The 20,262-nt window shown below is 41.1% G+C and overlaps 1 protein-coding gene across 1 annotated transcript in view; it reads right to left on the minus strand.

The window, feature by feature from the left end:
* SEMA5A (semaphorin 5A) overlaps positions 1-20,262 on the minus strand; it is a 641,391-nt gene that overhangs the window by 121,815 nt on the left and 499,314 nt on the right. Inside the window, exons 13-15 of the mRNA XM_075062673.1 lie at positions 19,313-19,494; positions 14,811-14,954; positions 4,093-4,240 (exon numbers count right to left, since the gene is read on the minus strand). Coding sequence (XP_074918774.1) covers positions 4,093-4,240; positions 14,811-14,954; positions 19,313-19,494 — 474 coding nt within the window. The remainder of the gene's footprint in view (positions 1-4,092; positions 4,241-14,810; positions 14,955-19,312; positions 19,495-20,262) is intronic.

Raw genomic sequence — 20,262 nt, forward strand, 5'->3', positions numbered from 1 at the left:
CTGTTCCTGAATTCTATTTCTCCTTCACTGGCCCGTCTTTTCTTCTGCCTGGTTCTCTTAGTCACATGCTTTCACCATCCACTTTCCTCACCCAGCAGTCTCCCCTCAGAATTCTTTGGTCCTGCTTTCATCTGCAAGTCTGAGATTATCCCTTCAGCCTCCTCATGTCTTTGCTCCATCATCTGCTTGAACCCCCTTCTAAACTCATCCAGAGTTTCCACCTGCATCTCCAGTCCTTGGATGTTTTCTTCCATCAGCTCTATCAGGCAGCACTTCATGCAGATGAAACTCTTGTCAGGTACCACCTCCAGGATCATGTACATGCCGCAGCTTCCACATCCGGTCATTCTCATTGTGTCTTTCACTGCTTCCTCTGTATTGGTCATAGCCTTCCCACCTAAAACCTGTTAGTCAAAGAAACGCAAACCAAAACCAACCCCCAACAGGCGCCAGAACACTGGCAGACCACCACCCATTCCCTTTACTAGCCTGTCAGTTCCTCTGCCTAGGTCTCTAAGTCTCCCCCTGAAACTCCCCCTGAAACTCCCCTGTTTACAGCACTGTTTGCTGGCTGCTGTACCGCTGCAGCTGTCTATGCTGCTGCCTGACTGGCTGGCTACCTTTATAGGACCCCTAAGCAGGTAAGCCCCACCCCCTAAGCAGGGCTCAGCTTCCTTCCCAGCACACTGCCCCTCCCAGCCTCCACATATACAAACTACGAAATACAATACACAAGATACAAAAACCTGTTCCTCCAACTGAACTCCCAGTGAAATGTAAAACTACAATTAGGAAGGACAAAAAAGAATTTGAGGATGGGGCTGGCTCCAGCATTTTTGCTGCCCCAAGCGGCGGAAAAAAAAAAAGAAGAAAAGAATAAAAGCTGCAATCAATGGCACTTCAGCGGCAGCTCTACAGCCGCCTCTTCATTCTTCGGTGGCAATTCGGCGGCAGGTCCTTCCCTCCTAGAGAGACTGAGGGACCTGTCACTGAATTGCTGCTGAAGAGCCGGATGTGCCTCCCCTTTACGTTGGCCACCCCAAGCACCTGCTTGCTGCACTGGTGCCTGGAGCCGGCCTTGTTTGAGGAACAGTTAGCCAAAGACTCAACAAGTAATAGCAATTTTTTTTAAGTATATGAGAAGCAGAAAGCCTGCTAAACAACCAGTGGAGTCACTGGATGATTGAGGTGCTAAAGGACGATAGCCATTGCAGAAAAACTAAATGAATTCTTTGCAGTGGTCTTCACGGATAAGTATATGAGGGAGATTCCCAAACCTGAGCTATTTTTGTTAGGTGACAGATCTGAGGACCTGCCCCAAACTGATGTATCATTAGAGGAGGTTTTGGAACAAATTGATAAATTAAACAGCAATAAGTCACCAGGACCAGATGGTACTCACCCAAGAGTTCTGAAGTAAATCAAAAGTGAAATTGCAGAACTACTAACTGTAGTCTGTAACCTATCATTTAAATCAGCTTCTGTACCAGATGACTGGAGGACTGCTAATGTGCTGCCAATTTTTAAAATGGGCTCCAGAGGTGAGGCAAACTGGCTGAAACTATAATAAAGAACAATATTGTCAGACATATAGATGAACATAATTTGTTCAGGAAGAGTGAACATGGTTTTAAAGTAAAGGGAAATCATGCCTCACCAATCTACTAGAATTCTTTGAGGGAGTCAACAAGCATGTGGACCCAGGGGATCCAGTGGATATAGTGTACTTAGATTTTCAGAAAGCCTTTGACAAGATCCATCACCAAAGACACTTACGCAAAGTAAGCTGCCACAGGGTAAGATGCTATCATGGATTGGTAACTGGTTAACAGATAGGAAACAAAGGGCAGGTATAATTGGTCAGTTCTCAGAACGGAGAGATGTAAATAGTGGTGTCCCCCAGGGGTCTGTTCTGGGACCAGTCCTAGTCAACATATTCATAAATGATCTGGAAAAAAGGGTAAACAGTGAGGTGGCAAAATTTGCAGATGATACAAAACTACTCAAGATAGTTAAGTCCAAAGCAGACTGCAAAGAGTTACAAGAGGATCTCACAAAACTGGGTGAATGGGTAACAAAATGGCAGATGAAATTTAATGTTGATAAATGCACAGTAATGCACATTGGAAAGCATAATCCCAACTATACATATAAAATGATGGTATGTAGTTAGCTGTTACCTCTCAGGAAAGAGATACTGGAGTCTCTGAAAACATCCAGTCAATGTGCAGCGACAGTCAAAAAAGCAAACAGAACGCTGGGAATAATTAAGAAGGGGATAGAAAATAGGACAGAAAACATCATGTTGCCTCTATATAAATCCATGGTATACTCACATCTTGAATACTGTGTACAGATGTGGTCGACCCATCTCAAAAAAGATATATTGGAATTGGAAAAGTTTCAGAAAAGGGCAACAAAAGTTATTAGGGGTATGGAACGCTTGCATATGAGGAGAGATTAATAAGACTGGTACTTTTCAGGTTGGAAAAGAGATGGCCAAGGGGAGATATGATTGAGGTCTATAAAATCATGACTGGTGAAGAGAAAGTACATAAGGAAGTGTTGTTTACTACTTCTCATAACACAAGAACCAAATGAAATTAATAGGCAGCAGGTTTAAAGCAAACAAAAGGAAGTATTTCTTCACACAATGCACAGTCAACCTGTGAAACTTCTTGCCAGAGGATGTTGTAAAGGCCAAGACCATAACAGGGTTCAAAAAAGAACTAGATAAATTCATGGAGAATGGGTCCATCAATGGCTATTAGCCAAGATGGGCAGAAATGGTGTCCCTAGTCTTAGTTTGCCAGAAACTGGGAATGAGCGATAGGGGATGGATCACTTGATGATTACCCATTCTGGTCATTCCCTCTGGGGCACCTGGCACTGGCCACTGTCAGTAGAGAGGATACTGGGCTAGATGGACCTTAGGTCTGATCCAGTGGGGTCATTTCTTATGTTCTTATGAATCTATATTTGATTGGTTGTGAATCTCTTAGAAATAAAACTACCAGTTTTACTGAAACAGTTAAACCAAAGAGCTGTCTAAATGTAAGCATGCAGTAGCGAAAACTGAAGGAACTGTTTGAATATACCAGACTATGTTACCATTGTACAATATTTTAAGAATGATGCTGGTGAGGGGAATCAGATTGCAAATCCCAATAATAATAAACTTACTGGATCAATTCTAAAATCTGACAAAGCAACTCGTAACATTCTTCCTAACTCATGGAATTTCCCAAGGCTATCTGGGGGATGAAATTTTCACTTGAAACCATGAGCACATTATTTTAAATCCAAAATACTGCTCAGCCTTATGAATCATATAATGTTAGTACACGATTATCAAGGAAGATCTGTGTGGAAAAATTACAGATTACATTCTAACTTCTCTACATCAGTCACAGAAATTTAAACTCCAATCTGTGTCATACATTTTCCTTTGTGCCTGTCACCACTGGAAGAAAAATATTTTGAAAGACTTTGCAGAATTTAAGACTGCTTGGTTAATTCGTAAAGTTGAATCAAGGAAAGAGAAGAAACCTTTGAAAGTGTTCAATCTGCTTGCAAAAGTGAAATTTCATTTGTGGTATAAATGTCAAAAGTAACAGAGTAAGGACATATAAAAAAAAACTAAAAAACAAAAAAGATTATAAATTATCCTTTATTTTGTTTTGAACAGGCCTGCTGGTGGTCTAACAAAAAGTCCACAATCAATGAATGACAAACTTCACAATTATCAAGTTTATCCTTTGAACTTAGGAAACTTAAAAATTAGTCCAATATGTGAGGACCATATTCCTCTTCTACTTTTATAGAATTCTGACTAGAACAGAGTGAGCATATTTTTTCTCCTAGTTTGCAACAAACAAAATAAATATGCCTATGACAAATCCCCATCTGTAACAACTTTCCTTTAGGAGGCCTCTCATCTAGCTAATGTCGTATAACAGCATCCTCTAACTCGCAAACATGAATTTCTCTCAGTAAAAGAAAAACAATACAGCTATAAATACACACTCATGAATCAAAATATTTGCAAAGAATGCAAGTATTCGTTGATGGGAAGGCATAGAAGCTACTCACCACATTACAGCCAGGGCAGTCAGGGCCATTCTCACATGTCCTGCGACGAGCCTGAATCCCACCCCCACACTGGGTAGTGCAACGCTCCCACGGACCCCAGCCTGTCCAAAACATATGTGGAGGGCACAGCAAGTGCTCATTGCAGTATCTGTGACAAGGGAAAGCAAAAGGGAAAAGAAACTATTTAGTACAACAAAAGGTTTTCCATTATTTAGAAAGATGTTTGCATATGGAAGTGTTTTACCCTGATTGCTTTATATTTATTTGTTGAACGCTTTTTTTAAAAACATCACAAGCAACAGTTGTCAAACTATATATAATGTATAACCATTAACGGAATTGTATTTTGTAATACTGTGGGTGTAGCATTTTCTTCATTGTCTAATCTCTTTCTACAATCTATTTAGTTGTACTGGTAGCATATTATTCACTATAGTAGTTAGGTCAGTCGCTGTTTTCGTAGAAGTAACACTCAGAGATACCTGAGGGCAGAATTCGGTTCATGGACAAGATAAGTAGACATCTATGTTGGCATTGCTTTACTAGAAGAACCAAGCTTTCTTTTTCCAGTTCAAATATAGCTGAGTTTGCTTTTCAACTGTTCCAGAGTATTTCATTTTATAGGTAAAATAAGAGATAAAACATGATTCCAAGCATAGGAATACTATAGTGTTTTGATTATGTTATTGCTTTTACCTCTAAAGTGTGTTTCTACTCATTGTAACCTAGATAGGTTTTCTCAGTGGGCTGCAAACAACCTGAATCAGAAGAGCAGATAGCTATCCAAGGGGAGAAGCCAAATTCTACTTCATGGATTTTGTCTGGCCTGAACAAAATCATACAGGACACAATTTCCTTCCTTCCTACTGCTGGTGTACTGGTAACCTAATATCTATTTTCCCTTTACCCACTCAGCAAGTTTCTATCCATTTGTAATGTTCTGCCATGAAAACTAGCATTAATATTTCAATCTCAATTTTTTATACTTGAATACAAATAATGATGTTACATATCTACTGTTGCCTTCAATAGAATCAGTGGCAGTGACCTTTCTTTCACAAATCCCTAAAAATCTCAACCTGTAATTCTTTATGACTAAAGTATTGGGGCTTGTCAAGGTGAATAGTTAGTGCATGGCAAGCCGGGATGTAAATATACAGTGCACTACTTTGGCCACACAGACTAGGTGTCTGTGTGGACCCTGCTACTGTGCACTAATAGCTCCCTAGTTTGCAATGACCTACTCTCACTTCAATGTGGAACAGATCAAAGAGTACTAGGTACCTTTTAATGCACAGTAGCAGGATCCACACAGGTAGTTAGTAAGCAGCAAGCTAGTGCACTGTAGGTTTACACCCCAGCTTGCCGCACACTAATTATTTACTAGACAAGCCCTCTGAATGTTTAGAGCCAATTGCTCTGTGTGTATGTGTTTGTACTGCACATGTAGATGTATTGTGACAAAGTTCCTCCTCTACCTTGGTGGGTCCTGCGCTTATTGGCGGATTTGTTCACCTCAGTGATCTTCTCCTCTTGTGGAACCCACAGTCTGGGTCAGCTCCTCCTGTGTCTGATCAGGAGTTGGGAGGTTTGGGGGGAACCCGGGCCCGCCCTCTACTCCGGGTTCCAGCCCAGGGCCCTGTGGATTGCAGCTGTCTATAGTGCCTCCTGTAACAGCTGCATGACAGCTACAACTCCCTGGGCTACTTCCCCATGGCCTCCTCCAAACACCTTCTTTATCCTCACCACAGGACCTTCCTCCTGGTGTCTGATAACGCTTGTACTCCTTAGTCCTCCAGCAGCACACCCTCTCACTCTCAGCTCCTTGTGCCTCTTGCTCCCAGCTCCTCTCACACACTCCTTCTCCTCTAGCTCCTCCCTGCCTGACTGAGGTGAGCTCCTTTTTAAACCCAGGTGCCCTGATTAGCCTGCCTTGATTGGCTGCAGGTGTTCTAATTAAAGTAGCTATCTCTACTGCCTTCTAGAAAGATCTTAATTGGCTCCAGGTGCCTTGATTAACCTGGAGCAACTGCCATTTGGTTACCAGGGTACTAGGGATTTGTTTAGCCTGGGGCTAACATACCTGTTTCTCAGTACTTTACTGTTGCCATCTGGCCTTGCCCCATCACAGTATGTTTACCTTACACGTGGGATTCTACTTGAGTAAATTTTGCTTTCCGGCCAATGCAACTCCACTGAAACTGACAAGGTTGCATGGGAAAAATGAGTCCAAAATCTGGTCTGATGTGTATGTAGAGCAGGGCAAACTATTCACAGCACATAATATATTTGATTGAGACCCTTTCCCCCCCTTTTGTGAGAATTATCTGAGAAAAACTCCAATTTTTATGTATTTGCTAAATCAAATTATCCAGAAACAGGTTGTCCAGCCTGTGCATTATTTATAAACTATTTACCTATTTATTTGAATATTCACTATTAGTAATTTGCTGTTCACACTGTAATTGGTCACTTAAGTGTGGTGTTCTGCTCTGATAGCTTCAAAACCCTCAGAATGTTCACAATGGCTTTGCAAACATTCACTGTGCAAAAATAGTCACATGCACACATTTGCATGCATATTTGTGACACTCTTCTCTGTGATCAATTGGTGAACAAAAGTTTGCTAATATGAATATTCATGGGAATAGAGGAAAAGGGATCCTCACATATGCTGAAGAAATTTCATGCTTTTATTAGTCAAAGCAACATGCACAGATTTTTTGCAGTATTCCACCTGCTCTTAGAAAAGCAGTTGTAATGAACTTTGGGACACACACATGCAATAAAATGAATCTCTGTCATTAAGCCAAGAAGCTATAGGTTCATGTCACATAAAATGTGCTATAAATGAAGTGTCTTTTTTTAATACCAAGTCCCATTTTCAAATGTCAACATGTCATGTTTCTTGCTCTCTCTCAAGTAAGCATAGGGGAGAAACAAGTCTTTACCAAATTAACTTTGTGGCTGATACTCGAAGTATTTGAAAGGTTACGAATGCCAGAAGTCAAGTCCTGTTAAAGATACATCTGAAGCTACAAAAATCACAAAATACTTATACAATCTGCTTAACTTTTAATAAAGCAAAATCAGCCACAGAGCTGGGTTTGCATTTTTCTTCCCTTTTGAAAATATCACAGCACACAAGTGTAGTCTTAGATTCACCTCAGCCAGCCAAGCTCCAAAATCATCAGGTATGTTTTTATAGTTTAAAGATCAAGTGCAGGAGTGAATCCAGGAACTGTGTTGTAGCGTGGGGTTTTGAGCCACGTTTTATTAAGCCTCTTTCCGGCTGCATTTCAAGTTAGCCAGTAACTTCTTATTCCTTTTTACACACTCTCTCTTCCTTTTAATTTTTTTCCCAATGACCCAGAGAGCTTACATTCTACAGTAATTCAGCAAAACAAGCAATGCCAGAAACTAAGATCTGTGTTTCTGGGCAGGCCTAGTACTAGTCAGAAACTAAGATGGGGGCAGAAGGGAGAATGGTGCACACACACACACACATAAACACACACAAAAAGGCTAGGCTAGTGCAATGATCCCCCCTCTCCTTTTCTGATGAGTTCAAGTTCAATTATTCACACATACGATTGGGAGAAAAAACAACACAGATGAATCTACTCCAGCATCCCCTTCGCAGAAGCAGCCTATATGTGATGTTTCAAAAGAAGATTAAAAAAAACAAACCTCCAACAATCCACTTACATAGTCAATTCTATTTCACAGAGGGAAATTTCTTGCTGACCACAGCAGAAGGTAAATGTATGCCCTGGAGCATAAAGATTGACAGCCCTTTAAATATTTACCTAAATTAGTTTAACAGCAACTGCTATTCTTATTCCTAGAAAGCTATAATGCTTTAAAAAATTACAGTTTTTTGCCTCAATAATACTGTGCAGCAATGAGTACCACAGGTTAATTATATAGCAGTTGGTAAAAATGGATTCTTAATTAATTTAAAATGTGTTGTAATGTTAATTGTGTGTCCCCTTTGTTTTTGTACTCTATTACAATAGAGTGTGAATAATAACCACCAATTAGACTCCTCTATATCATTATGCTGGAAGGTGTTGGCGGCTATCAGCTAGGGTTGCCAGTTTTCTACTTGCACTAAACTGAACACCCTTGTCCCACCCCTCCTCCAAGGCCCTGCTCCTATTCACTCCATCTCCCCTCCCTCTGTCGCTCGCTCTCCCCGCCCTCCCTCACTCGCTCATTTTTACCAGGCTGGCTCAGGGGCTTGTGGTGCAGGAGAGGGTGAAGGCTCCACAGTAGGGCTAGAAATTAGGAGTTCAGACTGCGGGAGGGTGCTCTGGGGTAGGGTGACCAGATAGCAAGTGTGAAAAATCAGGATGGGGGTGGTGGGTAATAGATGCCTATATAAGAAAAAGCTCCAAATATCAGGACTGTCCCTATAAAATCGGGACATCTGGTCACCCTAGTTGGGTCGGGGACAGTGCTCAGAGCCCCCTGGCTGCCTCTACGCATAAGAGCTGAAGGGGGCATGCCGCTGCTTCCAGGAGCTGGGTGGAGCCACAGCAGGTGGGAAGTCTGCCTTAGCCCCGCTGCATTGCCAACTTGACTTTTAATGGCCCAGTCAGTGGTGCTGACTGGAGCCACCAGGGTCCCTTTCCGATCGGGCATTCTGGTCGAAAACCGGACACCTGGCAATCCTACTATCAGCAGGCATTTCTTTCATTTTCACTCAAGCACAAACCTCACTGAGGATCATGTGTGTGCTAGCCACTCTGCATTAAGGTTAAATTCAATAGGTTCTTTAACTCCTTTAGGAAATAAGATAGCTGAAACAACAGAAAACACTACCCCAAGAGACTAGGCCACATGCATGACTAATCAGAAGCTGAACTACGGTGGGCAAAGGCTTTTTTCCTGGACCTAACTGCAAACTCAGGAGCCTTGTGTGTGTATATGTGTCAGCAGTACACAGGACCAGAAAAGCCAAGACAGAGCCAGAGAAGCACTGATAGGATAGTCCTGAGAGGACACCACATGAAAGAATTTTCTGGACAGAGTAATGTCTGGAAGGGCAGGCCTAGCACTGTGAGAATGGAAACAGCCTCCTGTTTGATCCTACTGTGTTCAGAGAAATAGGGTTTTGTACATCCTTTGTAAATAAACATGATTGACCTACAGAAATACATTATTTGTATCATAAACTTCTCCTACAGGAAACAACGCTCAAGGCCCCAAAGACTGGCTAACTGCTTGGGCCGAAAGAGGCAACAATATCACTGTTCTCCTTCAATGCTCCTTCCCAGACTTTTTCAAACCTCTTCTCCTATATAAGCAACTCCTGCACTTCCAGTTATTTTCATTGCTCTTATCTTGACTTGTTCTATACCTACTATGTCATTTTTGAAAGGAAGTCATTGACACTAAATGCATTTAGTAAAAATATCATTGACAACAACTTCCATATTATTCTCTCTTTTCTTAATGGAACCAAACCCCTTTTTCACCATTCATTTATTCCTTCATTTTTGACCAAGATTGAGCAGATGTTTCTGTTGACATGTCCATGCCGATGTTTAGATATTTGTCCTGACAGTTTAATAATCCAGAATCCAGTGTATACTAGTGAGTTAAATGATTCCTTTCTAATGTTTATTACCTTGCACTTGTGTACAGGCTGTTTGATTATCAAGTTTTTAACCCCACGCTCACCACTGTTTTCCCTGAGCAGAGGGGAGCTGAAACCTATAGATCTAAGCATGATGTGGGGTGAGCTAACTCTGCAGCATACTCATCCCTATGTCTCCAAACCCCTCCATGGATTCCAATCCATAGGTGTGGGCAGGGAGGGGGAGGTGGCCAAAGCTTTGTCAGATTCTCTTCCTCAAACTTTCATAGAAAAAAGAAGCAAGTTACTGAAGTAACTTGACTGGATTCCTCACCCATGGTGAAGCCTCCTCTCCACTATCCCTAATTTTCTGTGGAGAGTAGTGGTCAGAGATACCTTGCCAACTTGGCTCCTGTAAGAGCTGGGCTGTCAAGGGGGCAGCGGGAACAAGGAGAGACAGTGGAAATGCAGAGAGAGAGATCTGTAGGTTTAAGGAGTTGATCCTCCATCTTCTAACACAGGATGGGAGGGGAGAAACCTTTACACACAATGGAAGAAGGAAGAGGAATAATCATACACCGAAACTTAAACAGTTTCCACGGTCTTTGAAGAAATAGCCCACACAGAGAAAAATGAAGCCATTTCTGAGGTCCTTCAGGAATTCATCAGGATTCTTCACTCTTGAGTTTTGATGAGAAACAATCTATTGTCGGCAAATGTTGCCACTCCACTACTCTCACTCCTTCTCCATATTGTTTCTAAATACACTGAACAGAAGCTGTACTATTAACTTCTCTATACGCTGAGATTGGCCATGTAATCCTATTCTTAGGGCTCATCTTCATGTACTACTGTAATGCTGAACATGAAGATGCTCTTATGGTGACAGGAGAGCTTCTCCCATCAGTGTAGTTAATCCATCTGCCCAAGAGGTGATAGCTATATTGAGGGTAGAAGGTCTCCTGTCAACATAGAACCATTTACACAGGGGCAGGGGGTTAGATCAGTATAACTACATTGCTCAGGGGTGTGCATTTTTCACATCCCTGCATGATATAGTTATACTTATAGAGGTATGTTGTGTAGACCTGGCCTGAGTTCCTAACTTTTAACCATTTTTTCATTCTTTTGCTTGAGCCCTGGGTTATAAAAGACCCCTGTGCTTAACTTTAAATTGGTAAATAGTCCCATTGATTTGAAGGGAATACTCACATGCATAAAGTTATGCATGACGTGTGTAAACGTCTGCAGATCAGGGAGTTTGTACAGTTTCATGGATGTAATTGAGGGGAAATCTGGCCATATATACTTGAACAGGATAATTTTTTTTTAAATAAATATTCACTCAGATTTGTAAGTAATTTAGCATCAGCCATGCTCATGCCCCTTTTGTGTTTACTTTCTATGGAATTTTCCACACAATGGAATTTTATGAGCACAAAAGTCCATAGAAAATCTGCTTCAAAGTTGTTTGCAAATACTTGTGGAAACTGAGTTTTATATTTACATGCATAAGTATTTGAAGCTGAAGTGAGTGCATATTTGTACAGTCAGGACACAGAAACAATACTCTGTGAAATATCTGATGAACTACAACTAGCTAACACTCTTGGATATTGAATTCAGACGTACAACTGGTCATAATGAAGCAATATAGCTAAAAATGCATCGAAAATTTGTTACATAATTTCAGTGAATAAACCTGAGGAAATCACAATCTTCTTTCTGTTGTTCTGGAAGCAGGAAAAGAAGTTACACTTTTTTAGTAAATGTTAATTGTGAATTATTGGCTCAGCACTACTAAATATATGGGCCTGATTTAACAGTGCATTACTCCTGTTTTATACAGGTGTAATTCATTTGGTACTGGAGTTAAGCAGTGGTAAATCCAGCCCATTATATCCACTGGTTCTCCTGCATTCACTGTTTTGCCAGCTCAACAAATTCTAAGATACAAGAGAAGCAGTTTCACTTTTACAAAACCTAACACTGATTTGCCCTTAATATACTTTGCTCTTTAAGATGCAATCTAAAATGATTTCCTCAATTACTTTTCTGGTACCAAGGTGGTCCTGGAGAATGAAGTGAGGTTGTACTTCAGTTGTCTGGAAAAGCAGCTTTATAAATGATGTTATACTTTTTTTTAAGTAACTCAACTACTTCAATCTTTTGAACCTTCACAGCTCTTCAATACCACCATCTAGTCCTTGCAATTTATTATTTTATTTTCTGAAGTTATTCCATATATCATTGTCCTTTTTTACAACTTGCTTTTCTAGTGTACCCACTTTCTCAATAGTGAGCATTTGATTTCTGATTCACTGACATGATTTCTTATTTTCTATACTGTGACGGGGTTTATGGACTGCCCACTGGGCCAATGGAGCTGACCAATCATTGTAGGCTCAGGAGACCACGCCCCCTCTCTCCTGCTGTATCTGCTCTAGGTGGAAAGGACAGATAAAAGGAGACAACTCAGCTCAGTAGGGACTGGCTGAGGAGGAGGAAGGACATGTGCTGCAGGCTCCTGCAGAGGAACCATTGACTCTCCAGACTACTGAGGCCATGGACCTGGACAACGCTGTGCAGGAACAACCAACTGTGGAAACTGATGGGAATGCCAAGACACTGCTAGCCAAGGAGATGCCCAAGATGGGCTTTATGGTAGGAAGAGGTGATGTGTAGGGGTGCATGCAGGGCCAAGTGCCCCCCCCCCAGCAAACTTCCCAGGCGGGGAGTGGAACGGGCAGGGCCAGAACCTCTTCCAGCCATGCTGAGATGCTGCCTGGTACAGCACAGCAGCTGCCTGGGAGAGCACCTGGCTGCAGCAGCAACAAGCTAACCTCTGTCCTGGGATTGGCTTCCAGGTACAGCGGCCAAACGAGCTGGAGCCTTCTCCCTGCAGCATGTTTGGCCCCTGTCCCCAGAAGCTGAGCCTAGGCAGGGAGTGGGCTGCCACTGCCACCCCTCCCAAGCCAGGCTCTCTTCCAGGAAGCTGGCTATGCTGCAAACAGCAGCAACGGGGAGCAGTTCCATCCCACTCCCCACCCAGGCCTGGTTTCCAGGTAGAGCAGCTGAACATGCAGGGACAGGGGGAGCCAGTGGCAGTGGGAGGATAGAGCCCCTCTCCCACACGCAGGTAATGTAGGGTGGGGAGGGGGCAGGGAGAGCAAGGGGGGAGGAGACACATGGGTAGGTGACATGTCGTCCCATTAAGGGAGGCACCAGTTGTCTAATAGGGAACATGAGCTGATCCCTCTATCCTTAATAGGAAGTTTACCGGCTTCATGGGGCCCTGGATCAGAACCCGGTAGAGTAGGGTGGGTCCGGGTTCCCCTCCCACCGCCCTGCACTTGCCACTAGATGTGACTACCAGGGACTCTTGATATACACTGTCTGTTTGCTCTGCCTCGCCCAGAGGATTAGGGCCCCCAAACTGCTATTGATTGTCCCAGCCAGAAGGCCTAGGGACCATAGACTGACTGCTTTCTCTGCCCTATCCATTGGTCCTGAGTTCTTGATTGTGATAGCCTGACTGAGCACAGATTCTCGATGACTCTGTGATGAGGTGTATCAACCATGCACTGCATAAATGAGGGCGGCCCATGCTGGACATGCCAAGCCCCTGTGATATATACCTGTCAATATTTATTCTTTAAAGTGTCTATTTATCCTTTAATCCATTTTACAAATATAATACAAAAAATGACACAATACTTAACCAAAACTCACCCTATGAATTTTACTCAAATCTCAACTCACTCAGATTCTCTTTTGCACTGTACTGACCAGTCATCTCAACAAAACTGATAACTGGTGTTAAGGCTGGGAGAGAGCTATGAGATTTTAGTTAAAGTTCCATATTTCCTGGGGGCAGCTTTTTACTTGGATAACCTATCTTCTGAGAGTATATTACAGCATATCAAAATCTTGGTCTTTTGACCAGAGAATGATATATATGCATTGCTCTGAAACAGTCAGAAGTGTGCACATTTTCTGTGACACTTGCCCTTTAAATTTTGTGTTACATGGACAGAGTCCTAGAATTTCCATGAAAACAGCAGTGTGGTGTGCAACATTGGCCCATTGAAATGACTTATTAACATGAAATGGTAAAGTTGTTAATCTAATTTTTCTCATTATCTTCATCACTGGAAAGATGCAGGTTTAGTGAAAAAAATTCAGTCATCTGTTTTCCCCTCGTTCCGTGAATGTACCTTACAGGAACACTAATGCAAATTTTAAATGTGCATCCAAGAAAAAATAGATCCTCATACATTTTTTAGAACTGATGGTTCATGTACTCAGAATTTTAAACACTATTACATGATTGTATCGCAGCTTGCTATTTCTTCTGAAACTGACAGGATGCCCCTGGAAACAAGATAATACATCTCAATGCAGTAGTCTGTCTAAATATTTATATATAATGAATGTTTAATTTCTTTGTCGGGATTCATGGAAGGTCATAATAAATTGGAGTCTCTTAGATGTGTGAGTGATGGAATCAAAGACCAAACTGTACATTTTGAGGTAGTATAACAAAACATCTAGTACTGGGAGAAGCAACAAACTGTGAAATAAAAGACCAAGTTATAAGCTGACTTGAACTGTTGAGATATACACACAAACAATTTCAGCTGTACTTACCAAAGAACATATTTTATTCCAGTATGGTCTATATTTATTAGATACAAACAAAACCCTTAAAACTTTCCCACTTGTTGTATTGAAACTTAATTTCATTTAAGATATAAAAATTGAACCTAGTCCACCAGTAATGCAGTGCTGTGATCTAACAACACTTTACTGCAGACTTTGAGTCTGGTCAGCTTGCAATTCAAACACAGTACAAGCAATTTCCAGAATCTGAAGGGATAGTAGAGAGGAGTGCCTCAACACAATCAGCTGACTGGCATTGCTGGGAGCTCAGCTTGTTCGGGAAGAACTCAGCTAAGTGAAAACTGAATGCACTGCTGAAGTCCATTTCCTTGTTAATAGTAATTGTAGTAAGATATTGTAATGGAAATTTTTAAAAAAAAGAAAGAGAAAGCAGGTAAAAGAGAAAAATGTAACGTGAAAATGAACCTGAATGGAAAAAACTAAAACAGGCAGTGGAGAAAAGATAACTCACCTCTCCTCACGGTTCTGTCCCACACACACACGGCCCCCATGCCGAGGAGTTGGATTGCTGCACGAACGCTGGCGGACTTGAAAACCAATTCCACAGGTGGTACTGCAGGGTGACCAGGAAGTCCATGGAGTCCAGCCCCCATTTCTAGTAGAATAAGAAGCCTTGGCTCTGTCATCTGGTATAATATACAGTGAACAGCTACATAGGTGTAACTGAGAACAGAATTTGGCCCATTAATATCTGCAGAGATAATTAACTCTGCATGGAGTTAAACTTCCAGAAGAACACTTGGTGGAAAAAAAGATACTTGTTTTTGCCATTGTTTCAATCTGGTCTATATGATACATACTGCTAAAATGGGCCCAATGACCAAACAAATATAAAACCCATACGAGTCCTTGTAATCTGACTATGTAAGAAGGTATGAAACATAGAATTTAAGGCCAGAAGGGACCACCAGATCATCTAGTCTGACCTCCTGTATCTCCAACACCATCAGCAGCTGACACAACTGAAAACAGTCCAAAATATTATAGGCTACAAGAAGCTGGACTATTATGTGCCATAGGCCAAAAATGGGAGGGACCAAGGTGCACCAGTGCCCGAGACCCCATAATAGCGGGGAAATGATTAAGTGAGATATACCCAGATAATCTTGGCAAGTGACCCACCCACTGCAGAGGAAGGCAAAAACCTCTCAAGGATGCTGCCAGTCTGACCTGGGGAAAAATTCCTTCCCATTGCATATATAGTGATCAGTTAGACTCTCAGCATGTAAGCAAGAACTAGCCAGCCAAGCACCTGAGACAGAAAATGCTCAGTGATACCTCAGAGCCTTTGCCCACCCCATTGAATCTCCAACTGAGGGCATCCCTGATGGTTCAAAGTCAGGAGATTAAAAGAACAAAACAAAATACATGGGGGAGGGACAAATCCTTCTTGACGCCGGCAGGTGACTGGCTGAAACCCTGAAGCGTGAGATTTTAGGAACATAAGACACAAACCAGAAATGAGACCCTGGGCTTCCCCCGACCATCACAAGCAACCCCATCGACCTGTCAGAAAACTATAAATGCTTTTATTGTGCCTTGGACAATTCTGATAATTGACCATAGCATATTGGAATTTCACTGCAAATACTTCTAGAGATGAATCTCCTCTAAACTGGGCCTATATAATATTACTATTCCCATTGGGTTTAAAATATATATTTTGTTTAACCTCTCCAAGTTGTATTATATATTTTAAAAATAACAGTGATGCATCCTTTTTCTGATAACATTCTTATTAACAGTCCACATCAGAGCAAATCCATGTATTCATTGATAATTATTTAGGCTAATGACATGTATTACTCTGTTCAAAGCTCAATGAAGTATTTTTTTAACTCACACTTCTAACTTAATCAAATTCATTGCCACAATCGCAAATGTTTACTTTCGTTTTTATAAAATTAAATGACATATGTTGTTTGCTAATACACATTATAAGGCAGGAAGACAATCTGACATTCTCCTATATTATTTCAGAACCCAGAACACTAATAACAGAAAATAGAATTTAATTCTCCTCAGTTAATTTATTCTGGATACATTTAATATTTAAATTCTCACATCAACCTTTTGGAGAGAATTTTGAATTACATATTGCTCAAGTAAGTTAAAGCAGCAGTTCTCAAGCTGTGGGTTGGGACCCAAAAGTGGGTCGCAACCGTATTTTAATGGGGTTGCCAGGGTTAACTTTAGACTTGCTGGGGCCTGGGGCCGAAGCCAAGCCCAAGCCCCACCACCTGGGGCCAAAGCCCAAGCTCAAGCTCCACTGCCCAGGACCAAAGCCGAAGGGCTCCAGACCTGGGCAACGGGGCTCAGGTTACAGGCTTTCTGTCTGGGGCTGAAGCCCTGGAGATTTGGCTTTGCCCTCGCTCTCCACCCACCCACGGCAATGGGGCTCAGGCTTTGTATCCCTTCCCCCTCCCCCCACATCACGGGTGGTGGGGCTGGGGCAGGCTCAGGCTTCAGTCCCCTCTCCTGAGGTCATGTAGTAATTTTTGCTGTCAGAAGGGGGCTGCGATGCAATGAAGTTTGAGAGCTGCTGGGTTAGAGAGTCTGTATTATTTATAGCATGTCTTTTAAGGAAGATTAAGAACTTCAAGTTCATGCCCTCCTTTTCTGTAAACAAAAATAAATAAATAAAACAAGAAAAAAAATCAAGTTCCAAGAAAAGTAAGATTTCAAGAGGAGACAATTACATGAGCTCACAATTCCACAAAATCCACAAATACGATAACAATACCTTACGGGTAGGAGTACCAAAAGGTGCTGATAGAGCTAACAGAATCAATGTGGATTTCTTATACTTGTAAATCCCTAGAAAGCACAGTCATGTTCCCATTAAAGTCAGTGGCTAACTCCTGTTGACTTGTGAACAGTATCATGCCAAATGTCTGGAAAGAAATTTTAAACCCTAAAGAAATCAGTGAATTATAGCAGTTCCCATCGGGTTTCTTCACACCTGAAAACTGCTAGTAAAGATAAGAAATTCAACAAAAATCAAATTCAGCAATGTTATGCTCTTGAGATTTCATTATAAACATTTTAAAAGAATACTAAGGTAAATATAATACAAAATGTCTTACTCTATTGGGAAATGATTCAAAAATTAAAAAGCTCAACTGGTTCAATAATACAAGAGGATAAAAATGTTTAACTTGTCAGATCATTTCAATAGTTGGCCAAAAAGTGCAGCTTTAACTTTTACTAATGGTTTATTGCTATTTGACCATTGCATGAATCTACCCTTGTTTTAATGGACCCATAATTTGACACTACAGAAAATGGCTGCCTGAAAAATATTATAGTTCACAGCTACTGACTTTGGACAGAAAAACAGGGTAGATTACTGTAAGGATTAGGATCAATGGCATGATTTTCAGATGTATTAAAATCAATTATTAGTATGAGTTGTTATACAAATGAGATGATGTAATGTTAGCAGGGGGGTGACTATGATAATAGCTGTGGTGAGCCTCTGAGCATTTCTTTAAATCCATCTAAGACTTCAGGCCCAGCTTTTTAAAGGCATTTAGGCATTGCAGCACTTAGTGCTGCAATGCCCATTTGATATAGGAGCCTAAGTCTCATTTTAAAAGGGGATTTAGGCACTGAGAAGCCAAAATCCCATTGACTAAGTGCCTAAATCTCTTTTTAAAATGAAATTTTGACTCCTCAATCAGTGAGACACTGCAGGAGTGAGTGCAGCAATGCCTAAACACCTATAAATACCTTTCAAAATGTGGGCATCAAAGTCTACACTTCAGGAACAACAGATACCTACTAACTCTTGCTCAAATATTTAGCTTCCTATGGTATCCTTATCCTCTCTTCTGCTCACAATTCTCTACTCTACAGTCAACTGTAAGCACCGTATTGATTTTTCTTATCTATTTACACCCATTCATTACTGTATCTTATATCAGCTGGAATGATTTTTCTTACCATTACATGCAGGATAATAACTGTTCTGATTCATGCAAAAATATCATGAGGTGATTTGGAAGTTAAAGTATTTGCTACTGGTGTAGCATAATTAATGGACTAGAGAAAGTGATAAAAGAAGCAACTTCTGGAAATGAACAGAACAGACCATTTAACAAGCTTCAACTTGAGAGTTAGGTGCAAAAAATGTTTGAAACATGAGTGCCACGTCAAATTAGCCCCACTTCCTTCACTATCACCAGTTGTCAGCACAAGTCTGCTAATCCTACACCGTCTAACTTGGCCATGACTGTTCAAAACAAACAATTGGTTTCTAAGCTTAGATTGAAAAATGATCTGCTCCAGTATTCTATGAGGTCAGGTGAGTGCTCTGGGATGGAAAAGTGGCTGTAAGACCAAACTTGGTGGGCCACAGACCAGGATATTATGCTATCAGCACAGGCTACAGTGGACCTGCCTTCTCTCCAGTGCAGAGAGACAAGCACCCTCCTTTTGCTCCCCATCCCTAGTGCAGTATTCACAAATCCTGAGAGCTGGTCCAATGGAGGTGGTGCTAAAGGGTAGTGACTCCTGGGACTTGGCCCTCAAAATCTGTTCTTTCTGATAACTGGGCCAGAACTAATGTTTAAAAAAAGCTTACTGGTCCTGCAAAAGTCTCTCTGTGCCCCAATAAATTACTAAACTCTGAGGCTTTAAATTGTGGGTGTCACCGAATGCATTGATTTTTTTCCCCCTATATTTCTGTTGTTAATGTTAATTGTGGTCAACTTAAATAGTTTCACAAAATTTGAAGTTAATTTTCCCCACTTGGCCAGTTCTCTCTCCCAGCAAAGTCTGAGAGGCTTATGTCCCATGCTGCTGTGACTATCAATCATAAGCAGTTTCATATTCAAGAAGGAATAGGAAGGCTGTGGATAAGGTTTAAAAGAAGTATTACTGGAAATATGTTTTATTTTTAATACTTTAAAAAAAGATACCCTATAGGATCTGTTTGGGTCTTGCAATTACCTGGAGCAGTTGGCAATCTCCATACTTGGTCCTTCACACTGCCAGCCTCCACACTGAGGCGCTGGACTGTCACACAAACGAGTTCTGCAGAGGCAGGAGCCAACACTGGTACCATCAGTGTGGGTGCACGGTTTCCACTGAGACCACACTCCAAAATTCCCATCCACAGTCAAATTCCTGGTCTAGAAGATAAAAAAGCAGAAAGTCGAGGCTTATGGTAAGACAGCAGAAAACTAATCAGAAGTTCCTTTTAATGTAACTTTTTAATTGCGTAACATAATGAAGTCTGAACTTCAACTATTCAAAATTTAGAGCCACCATAAGAGTCATTCTCAAAAGGATCACACCCTTGTAGACTGTAAATCCTTTAGAGGGAATTCTCTTTTTTGTGTTTGTACAGAATGGAGCCTCAATCTGACTGGAGCCTTTGGACACTATAAATAATAAATAATAAAATTCAATCATCATCACCCCAATATCACTGGCTCCTTTGGAAACAATTCCTACAGAAATTCAACAGGAATTAGAGCCTCATTCTCTCAATCATCTTCTGAAATTATTTGCCATTTCTCCCAAACTCTGCTGTCACTGATTGCAAAACAGAATACGCAAGAATGTTTGCAGAAACATGACGTTAGACTGAAAGGAGAAAATAGCAGAGGATAATGGTCAAGGGATAGATTCTAGGTCAAGCCTATGCTAAATCTTAATGATTAGTAGTTTTCTTTGATATTTATAAAAAAAAACATTTTAATAAAAGAACCATCACTAAAATTCCACTTCCTGGGGAAGCAGAATGTGATTTTAAATATATACATTATATAATGGAAAAAAAACACAATTGTAAAAAACAATACAAATGAAAAAGCATAAAACTTACTTTTAGGACCCTTGCCTTTTCCCTTAAAGTCTATTCCTACTGCCTTCACCTGGAGGAGGATCAGGCTCTT

The sequence above is a fragment of the Chelonoidis abingdonii genome, chromosome 2 (assembly GCF_003597395.2).
Source record: "Chelonoidis abingdonii isolate Lonesome George chromosome 2, CheloAbing_2.0, whole genome shotgun sequence".
Classification (NCBI taxonomy): Eukaryota; Metazoa; Chordata; order Testudines; family Testudinidae; genus Chelonoidis; species Chelonoidis abingdonii.